At 37.1% G+C, this 14,659-nt stretch overlaps 1 protein-coding gene across 1 annotated transcript in view; it reads left to right on the top strand.

Moving 5' to 3' along the window:
• CNTN6 (contactin 6) overlaps positions 1-14,659 on the top strand; it is a 293,831-nt gene that overhangs the window by 60,928 nt on the left and 218,244 nt on the right. The window contains exon 5 of the mRNA XM_065885736.1: positions 110-230. Coding sequence (XP_065741808.1) covers positions 176-230 — 55 coding nt within the window. The 5' untranslated portion in view covers positions 110-175. The remainder of the gene's footprint in view (positions 1-109; positions 231-14,659) is intronic.

The raw sequence follows: 14,659 nt of genomic DNA, 5'->3' as shown, positions 1-14,659 counted from the left end.
GGTTAATATTTTAATATCAACTTGAATGAATATGCAACAATTCATACATACTTTACAATATGCATGTTTGTATATTTGTCATTTCATGACAATTTTATTTTTCTTTCAGACTGGAAGATAGACATTTTCTTTCCGGCTGATTGTATGGGAGAAATTTTGACCTCAGAAAGTGGAAATGAGGTTGCTTTGGAAATTGGTAATTCTGCTGACACTCATAAATATTTATGCAGGTAAAGTGTTCTATTATTATGAGTTTTGTTTGATAATCTATTGGCATTTTATTTTTTTCTGCAGGGGAAGCAATTTTCAAATACAAAATACTTATGTTAGTTAAATGACTAAAATGATAAAATTTTGAAGGTAATCTCTATGGCTAATATAGAGAGTTTAATCCTTAAAAATAAATCAAGTGCCATTTTTAAACAGAACTAAGATTATTTCAATTATAAATTGTCACATGAAATTTTTATAGTAAAAAATGTGATTAAGTAATTTTTTTATCAATAAACAATGAAGAATATTTCTTTTTTATTTCCTTTAGAGTGGTCTTTAAAAACTAAAATAGAAATGTATATTTCCCCTCAAATTTAGAATTTGGTATGGATAAAAAAAAAGCTGTACTGGTATAGAAGAAAACGTAATATAGAATTTCACATCAGAAGTAGAATAACTTTAGAAATAGTTTTCTTTCCATTTCAATGATATATCCTTTCACTCAACTAAAATATATTAAGTCTGTGTATCAGTTAGCTTTTGCCATGTAATAAACCATCCCACATCTGAATGGATTAAAATAACAAATTACCATGTATTTAATTAAGTCTGTAGGTTGGCAATTTTAAATGGGATCAACTGAGCTATTCTTTTGATTTTGCCTGAGTACTTTACATCTGTGGTTAGCTACTGGGTCATCTGGGATCTGGCTAGTCTAGGATATTCTCAGCTGAGACCACTGGGCTGTCTCTGCCCTGGGCCAAGGGTTCTTTCATCCTTTGTGAGTCTGGCCTCCTTCACATAGTGCCTGCTCAGAGTTCCAAGAGAAATCAGAAGTATGCAAGTTTTTTTAATGTCAAGGCTTGTTAACTGACACAATGTCATTTCTGCTGCATTCTTTTAACAATTCCAAGTCACACAATCAGTCCAAATTCAAGAGATATGAAAATATACTGCATCTCTTGATAGAAAAGCCACAAAGTTACACTGTAAAGGGGCATGGAAACAGTAAAGGAGATACTAGTAGCTGTATTTGTACATAATCAACCATAGTCTATTAAGAACACAGAATTGTGTTCTGAATTTTCAAGCTTACCTATGTGAGTTGCCACAGAGCATGGATGTTGTCCGGGTCATTTGATTGCCAGAGCAGCTCTTCTATTACAACATACTGCTTCCCATCAACTGCCGTAGTGGATACTATTGAAGTTTCCAATGTTCATGACAAAGCCCTAATATATTGGGAGAAACACAGGAACAAACATAGTAACTTACAAGCCAGAAACACAGTAATTGTAAGAGACAAATATTTAATGACAACTCTAAGAAGTGGAAAGATTTCTAATCTTAAAAGCTATGAGAAGGCTAAAATATGCAGAAAACAACTATTAGAATCAGATAATCATTTAAATAAAAGTATTTTTACTACTAGAGAATCTAGTGGCTAGAAGTGCTACAGCCATATCATGTTTATTCAAAGTTATAACATTATTTTGATTCATGTCACTTCTAACTCTCTGTAACAAAGAATCAGAGTTAAATAACAATTTTTTTTTGTAATAGATAAAAAAAAAAGCTGCATCAAGGTGCCCCCAAATTATACATATGTGAATAAAAATTATATTTCTACCCTCAAGTTTCAGCTTCCCGTCAAAATTTAACATTAACATTTTGCCCTTTAAATATCTATATTGAATCAACACAGTATCTCTAGAAGAACTTTTATGGTTAAAAAATAAATTATTATTTTCAGAGCACATATCAGATCTGAAAAATCCTCCAGTTCTTCTGTTAACTTTTATTTATTGAAACCGTATGTGATTCAACATGTCTTTTTGCTTTATCCTAAAGGGAAAAATAATCATATATCCTTGGTGTACAATTTTCTTGTGAAAGAACAGATTGGATCTTTTTTTGTAAGCCATAGCTATTTAAATAAGATAATCTGAGCTAAACATTGCCCCAGAGGTAAGGATGCTGATAATGATATACACAAGAGAGTATTGCTTTAAATCTGCTTGGTTTTTTTAGAGATTTCATGGTGTCTCCCTACTTGCAGATATTATGCTAGTTTAGAAAATTAGATTCTCTAATGATATACTACTCTTTCTATGTGTATATGTAATATCTTCTTTGTTTTTCTAAAACTTGCCTTTGATTCATTCTGAAAGGCCAGCAAATCTTTCACAATTATGTGCTTTTTCCTTCCTATTTTTACGGTTACAGTCTTTTCAAAATGTTGACATTTTAAATCTCTCCACACTCTAAATTAAAATTTAAAATTTTGCCCCCAATCTCTTCTCCTGTTCTTCTTTTTTTTTTTTTTTAAATTAACTTTACTTCATCTAACTCCTTTACTATGAACATTGGCCTTTAGGCTTTTACCATGAACCATAATCTACCAAGACACACTTTATAGTTCTGGAACATTTTTGAAGTTATGGGTATTTAAAAGTTCTAATGTTCCATTTTAATATTTTAAAAATATTATGAGAAAACCATTTAATTAAGAAACACGATTGCTAATTATATACTTTTTTTTTTTTTTTTTTTTTTTGCGGTACGCGGACTTCTAACTGCTGTGGCCTCTCCCGTTGCGGAGCACAGGCTCCGGACACGCAGGCCCAGCAGCCATGGCTCACGGGCCCAGCTGCTCCGCGGCATGTGGGATCCTCCCGGACTGGGGCACAAACCCGTGTCCTCTGCATCGGCAGGCAGACTCTCAACCACTGCACCACCAGGGAAGCCCACTAATTATATACTTTTTAATTATTTCATTAATGTGTGTGGTAGGCTAAATAACTGCCCCCAAGGATATCTAGGACCTAATGTCTGGATCTTGTGACTTTTACATTAAGTAGCAAAATGGATTTTGCAGACGTGACTAAGTTAAAGATATTGAGATAGATAGTTTATCCTGGAATAACTGAGTGGGAAATCACAAACACCCTTGTAAGAAGGTGGCAAAGGGGGATTTGTCACAGAGAAGAAGGCAATGTGATAAAAGAGGAGAGAGAGATTTGAAGATGCTATGCTGCTGACCTTAAGTACATAGGAAGGGACCATAAGCCAAGAAATGAGAGAAATGAAGCTCTAGAAGCTGGAAAAGGCAAGGAAACAGATGTTTTCTCTTTTGGAGGGAGTATGGCCCTGTGGATACATTGGTTTCCACCCTGTGAAACCCATTTTGGACTTGGGACTTCCAGAACTGTGAGAAAATAAATGCCTGTTTTTCTAAGCCACCAAGTTGTAATTTTTAGAGAAGCCATAGGAAACTAATGCAACGTGTTTTTTCCTCACTAACCTTTAAGTTCCAGGAGAGCTGGGACTCTATCTTCCTGGCACTTGGTAGGGATTCCGTAAATACTTGTTGAATGAACGAATGAATGAATTAGATCCAATGCATTGGTCCTATTTGGATTATCATCAAGTAGAAAAGGTTTAGTCATATAATTTCCTCTGAGGAATAATTGTTCTGGTGTATCCCTGTACGATTGACCCTATGTTATGTTATTATCATAGAATTTTAGAGATGAAACTCTAGTAACATTTGAAAGTTTCGAACTATGTCCTATTTGAAAGTAAATTTCAGGAGAGCAGAGATTTCCACCTGTTTTATTCTCTGCTGTTTCTCCATTGCCTAGCATATGGTTTGTAGATATTTATCAAATTAATTAAATAAAGCAATTCCATTCAATTCAACAGATAGTTTTAGTACCTTAGATGTGCCGGGCACTGAGCTAGATATTGACCCTCACCAATAAGAGGGCCATGGTTCCTGTCCTCTTCAGCCTAAAAATGGAAACAAGCAAGTAAGTCAACAATTGCAATAGAGAAAGTACAACTTGCTATTTGAAAAACATAGTAGGGAGCATATAACATGGAAATGTTCTAAGAGGACATCTGGTGTTTTTGTCAACCCTCAATCCATTTCTGCTTCCTCTGATAAAGAATATTTGATTTTTATTGGGAAACCAATCTTTCCTATCAGTCTTTGTAGTTTGAATGAGATTGGTATAACCTCATGATCAGCCAATTGGCATATTCCACCCTCCCTCACCATACTATTTGGTTCAGGATATATTATATCCAAACAAATCCCTGGGCTTTTGCTAAATTAAAATGACAGAAAGACATTGCATCTGTGCTGTTCTAGTTAGTATAAAGATGTACCAAGGACTGCTATGAAGGAAGAGTTGGCCTGGAAATGAAATTCACACAGAGGCAGAACAATCCAAGGGAAGAAAGGCACAATTTCTTAACTTTATCTTTTGAACTTTAAGCAATATAAACCAATAAGGTGCCCTTTTCCTATTTTAGGCTAATTTCTATTGAAATTCTGTCCCTTGTGATGGAAAGAATCTTGTCTAATACAGATTAAAAATTGTTTTTAACATATGTTAGTGAACATTAGTGAAGGAGTTAGATTAGAAATAGAATTCCACTTGAGATAGATATCTACTCCCTGCTGGGAATGAGGAATAGAGAAAATAAAGGAATGGAGAAAAGGCACAATATTTCTTGGAAGGATAAAAAGCATCAAGAGGTTTAATATAGACTCAGAAGGTTGATTTTCAGTCCCCAAATTACTGAACCATCTATCTCTCAGGGTTGGAAAAAACATAACATTAATGGGGTAATTGGAGACCACATTGATCAATGGAGGAAAACCTACAACTCTGTTTTCTTTTCTTGTAGCCAAGAAAGTTTTCATGAAGTACGGGAAGTTTTCATGAAAAAATATTTTATGCTTAAATAAGTAGTAAATGAAGTGGCTGGAACAAATCTGTAGTGTATAGCAGAAGCTAAAAAATCATGTAGGATCAGATTTTGTTGATGTTAGAATGTCACATGCGTAGGAAACCCAAGGTTTACCGATGTGGTTAAGTGTTAAATTTTCCAATGGTGAAAAAAAGGCTCAGAATGTACTATATGTTATTATTCATTTAAGTCTTTCATCTCACTATGATTTTCATATAAAATTTGATAAATTATAGACAGATTTCACAATTTAAGTCCAAATCTTTAAAAATTTGATATTTTTAAAAATACTAAATACTTGATTAGTAAGGTAAAATAATCAGCTAAATCTTGTGCTATATATGTTACGAGTTATCCAGGCTTAGAGATGGCACAAGTTTAAACCCAGAACCTCATTAAAAACTCTGCTGTCCTTAAGAGTAGTGTCAATGAAGGTCAAATGACTGGTATTTTAGACTCAAACCTAATAGGAAATAGCAAACATCACTAGTTATAAGGGATTTAATAATATCATCTTAAGAATTTCTGCCTAATAAATTCTCTTTTAACTTTGTTACTTTAAGAAAATATTACAGCTTAAATGGTAGTTTTTTAAACAACACATTTGGTTCATAAATGTATGTGGCTCATTTGTGTGCCATTTGTATTTCTTTTCCTATGGCCAAACACTTTTGTCCATATCTTGTAAAACTATGACTGAACATCTCTTTGGTTAGTCCTGAAGAAGTACTGCTTATGCAGTATGAGACTCAGTTTTTCCAGAGAGAAACTGAATAATTCAAGGACGTGAACAGGAAGCTAGTCACATTTATTGGCAAAGCAGGATTAAAGGCCTCCTGCAGGCATGTAACTATTGTATTATGTCATCAGGGCCTAATGAGCCACTTTCTCTCACTGTATTAATTACTCTTGAGGAAGAAACTGAGACTAAAATTATAAGATGTTGTTCCTGCCACTATTTTTATGTAATATCTACCGATAAATGTAGTTATATTATTTTCAAAACTACTCCCAGAGTAAATGATTCTTAAAACTTGAATCAATTTGTTTCTAGGGATTATACCAATGAAGAAAAAAACAAAAACTGTTTTGTCAGTGTTTTTGCACAGCATGCCATTTTACAAATGGAGTAGCCTTAACGTGAATCTGGAGAAAATGTACCTTCTTCTAAATACTCACAATCAGGGGTCTGTGATAAGGGGACATTGAAAAGTATGTATGACGGCTTGAATTTTACTCTATTTCAAACATAGTTTCTATTGAACTAAGAACCAGAGTAATTGAACTAGCTGACAAAGAAAGCCACAAGAATGGAAATATGCACTGTGACCAAGATTTCTTCAGAGAAGACGATGTTTCACACAGCAAATCCATGAAAATTGGCAGGTGTAATAAACCTGCTTTACTCAAGGATCCCAGAAGCACATAATGGATATTCCTTTGGGTCAGAGTGTGATGAATATTGAGTACATCACAACCCACACTCTGCCTACAGTCTTGTTCAGATTTATTGTTAGCATAATAGCGCCTTTAGGAATGGAACACCAGGCTATATTCTTAAGTCAAGTGACGTCTCTGCAATTTCTACTGGAGATGGTCCAATTAAGAAATGCTGAAAATCAATTTTTATGCAATGCCTACTAATAAAGGTAGCTGTATGATAATCAAATCTTTTTCAAAAGTAATTGATTCTTTTTAAAAAATTTTTAAAACATCTTTATTGCAGTATAATTGCTTTGCAATGGTGTGTTAGTTTCTGCTTTATAACAAAGTGAAACAGTTATACATATACATATGTCCCCATATGTCTTCCCTCTTGCGTCTCCCTCCCTCCCACCCTCCTTATCCCACCCCTCTAGGTGGTCTCAAAGTACTGAGCTGATCTCCCTGTGCTATTCGGCTGCTTCTCACTAGCTATCTATTTTACGTTTCGTAGTGTATATATGTCCATGCCACTCTCTCACTTTGTCCCAGCATTTCCTTCCCCCTCCCCGTATCCTCAAGTCCATTCTCTACTAGGTCTGCGTCTTTATTCCCGTCTTCCCGCTAGGTTCTTCACAACCTTTTTTTTCTTTCTTTTTTTTTTTTTGGTTCCATATATATGTGTTAGCATACAGTATTTGTTTTTCTCTTTCTGACTTACTTCACTCTGTATGACAGACTTTAGGTCCATCCACCTCACTACAAATAACTCAATTTCGTTTCTTTTTATGGCTGAGTAATATTCCATTGTATATATGTGCCACAGCTTCTTTATCCATTCATCTGTTGATGGACACTTAGGTTGCTTCCATATGCTGGCTATTGTAAATAGAGCTGCAATGAACATTTTGGTACATGACTCTTTTAGAATTACGGTTTTCTCAGGGTATATGCCCAGTAGTGGGATTGCTGGGTTGTATGGTAGAGCTATTTTTAGTTTTTTAAGGAACCTCCAAACTGTTCTCTATAGTGGCTGTACCATTCCCACTAACAGTGCAAGAGGGTTCCCTTTTCTCCACATCCTCTCCAGCACTTATTGCTGTAGATTTTTTTATGACGGCCATTGTGACCGGTGTAAGAGGATATCTCATTGTAGTTTTGATTTGCATTTCTCTAATGATTAATGATGTTGACATTATTTCATATGTTTGTTGGCAATCTGTGTATCTTCTTTGGAGAAATGTCTATTTAGCACTTCTGCCCATTTTTGGATTTGGTTGTTTGCTTTTTGATATTGATCTGCATGAGCTGCTTCTATAGTTTGGAGATTAATCCTTTGTTGGTTGCTTCATTTGCAAATATTTTCTCCCACTCTGAGTGTTGTCTTTTTGTCTTGTTTATGGTTTCCATTGCTGTGCAAAAGCTTTGAAGTTTCATTAGGTCCCATTTGTTTATTTTTGTTTTTATTTCCATTTCTCTAGGAGGTGGGTCAAAAAGGATCTTGCTGTGATTTATGTCATAGAGTGTTCTGCCTATGTTTTCCTCTAAGAGTTTGATAGTGTCTGGCCTTACATTTAGGTCTTTAATCCATTTTGAGTTTATTTTTGTGTATGGTGTTAGGGAGTGTTCTAATTTCATTCTTTTACATGTAGCTGTCCAGTTTTCCCAGCACCACTTATTGAAGAGGCTGTCTTTTCTCCACTATGGATTCTTGCCTCCTTTGTCAAAGATAAGCTGGCCATATGTGCGTGAGTTTATCTCGGGGCTTTCTATCCTGTTCCATTGATCTATATTGCTGCTTTTCTGCCAGTACTATACTGTCTTGATTACTGTAGCTTTGGAGTATACCCTGAAGTCAGGGAACCTGATTCCTCCAGGTCCGTTTTTCTTTCTCAAGAATGCTTTGGGGATTCCCTGGTGGCACAGTGGTTGAGAATCTGCCTGCTAATGAAGGGGACACGGGTTCAAGCCCTGGTCTGGGAAGATCCCACGTGTCGCGGAGCAACTAGGCCTGTGAGCCAAACTACTGAGCCTGCATGTCTGGAGCCTGTGCTCTGCAACAACAGAGGCCATGATAGTGAGATGCCCCCACTTGCCACAACTAGAGAAAGCCCTTGTACAGAAATGAAGACCCAACACAGCCATAAATAAATAAATAAATAAATAAATAAATAAATAAATAAATAAGCCAAGCATTTGAAGCCCTTTAAAAAAAAAAAAAGAATGCTTTGGCTATTCAGGGTCTTTTCTGTTTCCATACAAATTATGAAATTTTTTGTTCTAGTTCTGTGAAAAATGTCAGTGGTAGCTTGATAGGGATTGCACTGAATCTGTAGATTGCCTGGGGTGGTAGAGTCATTTTCACCATGTTGATTCTTCCAATCCAAGAACATGGTATATCTCTCCATTTATTTGTATCAGCTTTAATTTCTTTCATCAGTGTCTTATAATTTTCTGCATACAGGTCTTTTGTCTCCTTAGGTGGGTTTATTCCTAGATATTTTATAATTTTTGTTGCAATGGTAAATGGGAGTGTTTTCTTAATTTCACTTTCAGATTTTTCATCATTAGTGTACAGGAATGCAAGAGACTTCTGTGCATTACTTTTGTATCCTGCAACTTTACCAAATTCATTGATTAGCTCTAGTAGTTTTCTGGTAGCATCTTTAGGATTCTGTAAAGATGCTACCAGAAAACTACTAGAGTATATATAGTATATATATAGTATATGTATATATATAGTATATGTATATACTATATATAGTATCATGCCATCTGCAAACAGTGACAACTTTACTTCTTCTTTTCCGATTTGGATTCCTTTTATTTCTTTTTCTTCTCTGACTGCTGTGGCTAAACATTCTAAGACAATGTTGAATAACAGTGGTGAGAGTGGATAACCTTATCTTGTTCCTGATCTTAGTGGAAATGGTTTCAGTATTTCACCATTAAGGACAATGTTGGCTGCGGGTTTGTCATATATGGCCTTCATTAGGTTTAGGAAAGTTCCCTCTATGTGTACTTTCTGGTCTGTTTTTATCATAAATGGGTGTTGAATATTGTGAAAAGCTTTCTCTGCATCTATTGAGATGATCATATGGTTTTTATCCTTCAATTTGTTAATATGGTGTATCACGTTGATTGATTTGTGTATATTGAAGAATCCTTGCATTCCTGGGATGAACCCCACTTCATCATGCTGTATGATCCTTTCAATGTGCTATTGGATCCTGTTTGCTAATATATTGTTGAGGATTTTTGCATCTATGTTCATCAGTATATTGGCCTGTAGTTTTCTTTCTTTGTTACAGCTTTGTCTGGTTTTGGTATCAGGGTGATGGTGGCCTCGTAGAATGAGTTTGGGAGTGTTCCTCCCTCTGCTATATTTTGGAAGAGTTTGAGAAGGGTGTTAGCTCTTCTCTAAATGTTAGAATTTGCCTGTGAAGCCATCTGGTCCTGGGCTTTTGTTTGTTGGAAGATATTAAATCACAGTTTCAATTTCAGTGCTTGTGATTGGTCTGTTCATATTTTCTATTTCTTCCTGGTTCAGTCTCAGAAGGCTGTGCATTTCTAAGAATTTGTCCATTTCTTCCAGGTTGTCCATTTTATTGGCATAGAGTTGCTTGTAGTAATCTCTCATGATCCTTTGTATTTCTGCAGTGTCAGTTGTTACTTCTCCTCTTTCATTTCTAATTCTATTGATTTGAGTCTTCTCCCTTTTATTCTTGATGAGTCTGGCTAATGGTTTATCAATTTTGTTTATCTTCTCAAAGAACCAGCTATTAGTTTTATTGATCTTTGCTATCGTTTCCTTCATTTCTTTTTCAATTATTTCTGATCTGATCTTTATGATTTCTTTCCTTATGCTAACTTTGGGGTTTTTTTGTTCCTCTTTCTCTAATTGCTTCAGGTGCAAGGTTAGGTTGTTTATTTGAGATGTTTCTTGTTTCTTAAGGTAGGATTGCATTGCTAAAACCTTCCCTCTTAGAACTGCTTTTGGTGCATCCCGTAGGTTTTGGGTCATCATGTTTTTATTGTCATTTGTTTATAGGTATTTTATAATTTCCTCTTTGATTTCTTCAGTGATCTCTTGGTTATTAAGTAGTGTATTATTAGCCTCCATGTGTTTGTATTTTTTACAGATTTTTTTCCTGTAATTTATATCTAATCTCATAGCCTTGTGGTCACAAAAGATACTTTATATGATTTCAATTTTCTTAAATTTACCAAGACTTGATTTGTGACCCAAGATATGGTCTATCCTGGAGAATGTTCCATGAGCACTTTAGAAGAAAGTGTATTCTGTTGTTTTTGGATGGGATGTCCTATAAATATCAATTAAGTTCATCTTGTTTAATGTATCATTTAAAGCTTGTGCTTCCTTATTTATGTTCATGTTGGATGATCTGTCCATTGATGAAAGTGGGGTGTTAAAGTCCCCTACTATGATTGTGTTACTGTCGATTTCCTCTTTTATGGCTGTTAGTATTTGTCTTATATATTGAGTAGCTCCTATGTTGGGTGCATAAATATTTACAATTGTTATATCTTCTTCTTGGATTGATCCCTTCATCATTATGTAGTGTCCTTCTTTGTCTCTTGTAATAGTCTTTGTTTTAAAGTCTATTTTGTCTGATATGAGAATTGCTACTCCAGCTTTCTTTTGATTTCCATTTGCATGGAATATCTTTTTCAATCCCCTCACTTTCAGTCTGTATGTGTCCCTAGGTCTGAAGTGGGTCTCTTTTGGACAGCATATATACGGGTCTTGTTGCTGTGTCCATTCAGCCAGTCTATGTCTTTTGCTTGGAGCATTTAATCCATCTACATTTACGGTAATTATCGATATGTATGTTCCTATTACCATTTTCTTAATTGTTTTGGTTTTGTTATTGTAGGTCTTTTCCTTCTCTTGTGTTTCCTGCCTAGAGAAGTTCCTTTAGCATTTGTTGTAAAGCTGGTTTGGTGGTGCTGAATCCTCTTAGCTTTTGGTTGTCTTAAAGGTTTTAATTTTCCTGTCGAATCTGATCCTTGCTGGGTAATGTAATCTTGGTTGTAGGTTTTTCTCCTTCATCACTTTAAATATGTCCTGTCACTCCCTTCTGGCTTGCAGAGTTTCTGCTAAGAGATCAGCTATTAACCTTATGGGGATTCCCTAGTGTGTTATTTTCCCCTTGCTGCTTTTAATATTTTTTCTTTGTATTTAATTTTTGATAGTTTGATTAATATGTGTCTTGGCATGTTTCTCCTTGGATTTATCCTGTATGGGACTCTTTGTGCTTCCTGGAGTTGAGTAACTATTTCCTTTCCCGTATTAGGGAAGTTTTCAACTATAATCTCTTCAAATATTTTCTCAGTCCCTTTCTTTTTCTGTTCTTCTTCTGGGACCCCGATAATTCAAATGTTGGTGCATTTAGTGTTGTCCCAGAGGTCTCTGAGACTGTCCTCAATTCTTTTCATTCTTCTTTCTTTATTCTGCTCTGCAGTAGTTTTTTCCACTATTTTATCTTCCAAGTCACTTATCTGTTCTTCTGACTCAGTTATTCTGCTATTGATCCCTTCTAGAGAACTTTAAATTTCATTTATTGTGTTGTTCATCACTGTTTGTTTGCTCTTTAGTTCTTCTAGGTCCTTGTTAAACGTTTCTTGTATTTTCTCCATTCTATTTCCAAGGTTTTGGATCATCTTTAATATCATTATTCTGAATTATTTTTCAGGTAGACAGCCTATTTCCTCTTCATTTGTTAGGTCTGGTTGGTTTTTCCTTGCTCCTTCATCTGCTGTTTCTCTGTTTTCTCATTTTGTGTAACTTACTGTGTTTGGGGTTTCCTTTTCGCAGGCTGCAGGTTCATAGTTTCCGTTGGTTTTGGTGTCTGTCCCCAGTGGCTAAATGTGGTTCAGTGGGTTGTGTAGGCTTCCTGGTGGAGGGGACTAGTGCCTGTGTTCTGGTGGATGAGGCTGGATCTTGTCTTTCTGGTGGGCAGGTCCACGTCTGGTGGTGTGTTTTGGGGTGTCTGTGGTCTTATTATGATTTTAGGCAGCCTCTCTGCTAATGGATGGGATTGTGTTCCTGTCTTGCTAGTTGTTTTGCATAGGGTGTCTAAGAGTGTAGCTTGCTGGTCGTTGAATGGAGCTGGGTCTTGGCTTTGAGATGGAGATCTCTGGGAGATTTTTGCCGTTTGATATTTCATGGAGCTGGGAGGTCTCTTGTGGACCAGTTTCCTGAACTTGGCTCTCCCACCTGAGAGGCACAGCCCTGATGCCTGGCTGGAGCACCAAGAGCCTGTCATCCACATGGCTCACAATAAAAGGGAGGGAATAAAAAAAGAAAAAATAAAAGATAAAATAAAATAACATAAAATAAAGTAAAATAAAATAAAATGAAGTTATTAAAATAAAAAGTAATTTTTAAAAAATTTAATAAAAAGAAAAGAAGATGATAGCAACCATACCAAAAAACAAATCCACCAATGATAACAAGTGCTAAAAACTATACAAAAACAAACAAACAAAAAAACGGACAGAGAGAACCCTAGGACAAATGGTAAAAGCAAAGCTATACCTACAAAATCACACACAGAAGCATACACATACACACTCACGAAAAGCAAAAAAATGGAAAAAAAAAAAATATATCGTTGCTCCCAAAGTCCACGTCCTCAATTTGGGATGATTCGGTGTCTATTCAGGTATCCCACAGATGCAGGGTACATCAAGTTGATTGTGGAGATTTAACCCGCTGCTCCTGAGGCTGCTGGGAGAGATTTCCCTTTTATTCTTTGTTCACACAGCTCCTGGGGCTCAGCTTTGGATTTGGACCCGCCTCTGCATGTACGTTGCCTGAGGGCGTCTGTTCTTTGCTCAAACAGGACGGGGTTAAAGGAACAGCTGATGCGAGGGCTCTTGCTCACTCAGGCCGGGAGGAGGAAGGGGTATAGAGCGCGGGGCGAGCCTGCGGCGGCAGAGGCCAGCGTGACATTGCACCAGCCTGAGGCGCGGGGTGCGTCCTCCTGGGGAAGTTGTCCCTGGATCACGGGACCCTGGCCGTCGCAGGGTGCACAGGCTCCCGGGAGGGGAGGTGTGGATAGTGACCTGTGCTTGCACACAGGCTTCTTGGTGGTGGCAGCAGCAGCCTTAGCGTCTCATGCCCGTCTCTGGTGTCTGTGCTGATAGCCGTGGCTCGCGCCCGTCTCTGGAGCTCCTTTAAGCAGCGCTCTGAATCACCTCTCCTCGTGCACCAGGAAACAAAGAGGCAAGGAAAAGTGTCCGGTCCAGACTTTTTCCCGGAATCCCTCCCGGCCAGCTGTGGCGCACTAGCCTCCTTCAGGCTGTTTTCACACAGCCAACCCCAGTCCTCTCCCTGGGATCCGACCTCTGAAGCCAGAGCCTCAGCTCCCAGCCCCTGCCCGTCCCGGCGGGTGAGCAGACAAGCCACTCGGGCTGGTGAGTGCTAGTTGGCCCCAATCTTCCGTGCAGGAATCTCTCCACTTTGCCCTCCACACCCCTGTTGCTGCGCTCTCCTCCGTGGCTCTGAAGCTTCCCCCCTCTGCCACCCACAGTCTCCGCCCGTGAAGGGGCTTCCTAGTGTGTGGAAACCTTTCCTCCTTCACAGCTCCCTCCCACTGGTGCAGGTCCCATCCCTATTCTTTGTCTCTGTTTTTCCTTTTTTCTTTTGCCCTACTGAGGTACATGGGGAGTTTCTTGCCTTTTGGGAGGTCTGAGGTCTTCTGCCAGCATTCAGTAGGTGTTCTGTAGGAGTTGTTCCACATGTAGATGTATTTCTGATGTATTTGTGGGGAGGAATGTGATCTGTGCGTCTTAATCTTCAGCCATCTTGAAGCTCCTGCAAAAATAATTGATTCTTAAACCCTAAATGAAATTGCTTTTTAAGAATGATAACAAAATGTAGAAAAAAAAAATTGTTTTGTCAGCATTGAAAGGAAATGACTGTTATGTAGACAAGATATTGTATAGGGAATGTAGACCCCTTAGTAGAAAGGAATGTGAAGAATTGTGCTTTTAACCTGAAGTCTTCGAAGAAAAGGGTCAAGGATTCTATGGAGGTGATAATATCAGGGAATTTTTTTTTAATTTTAGGGGTACCATAAATAGTTATTCCATAAATTGAAAATAACATGGGGGATTGATAGTTTGTTTTTTTTTTCCACTTAAATCTCTCCTGAGATTTAAAATCAAACTCCTTACCATGACACTAGACAATCTGACTTTTGTCAACCCCTTCCCTCTCAACTTATACTAAACT

Source organism: Phocoena phocoena, chromosome 10, assembly GCF_963924675.1.
Source record: "Phocoena phocoena chromosome 10, mPhoPho1.1, whole genome shotgun sequence".
Classification (NCBI taxonomy): domain Eukaryota; kingdom Metazoa; phylum Chordata; class Mammalia; order Artiodactyla; family Phocoenidae; genus Phocoena; species Phocoena phocoena.
The sequence above is the reverse complement of the archived record's forward strand: the minus strand, read 5'-3'. Positions and strand labels throughout refer to the sequence as shown.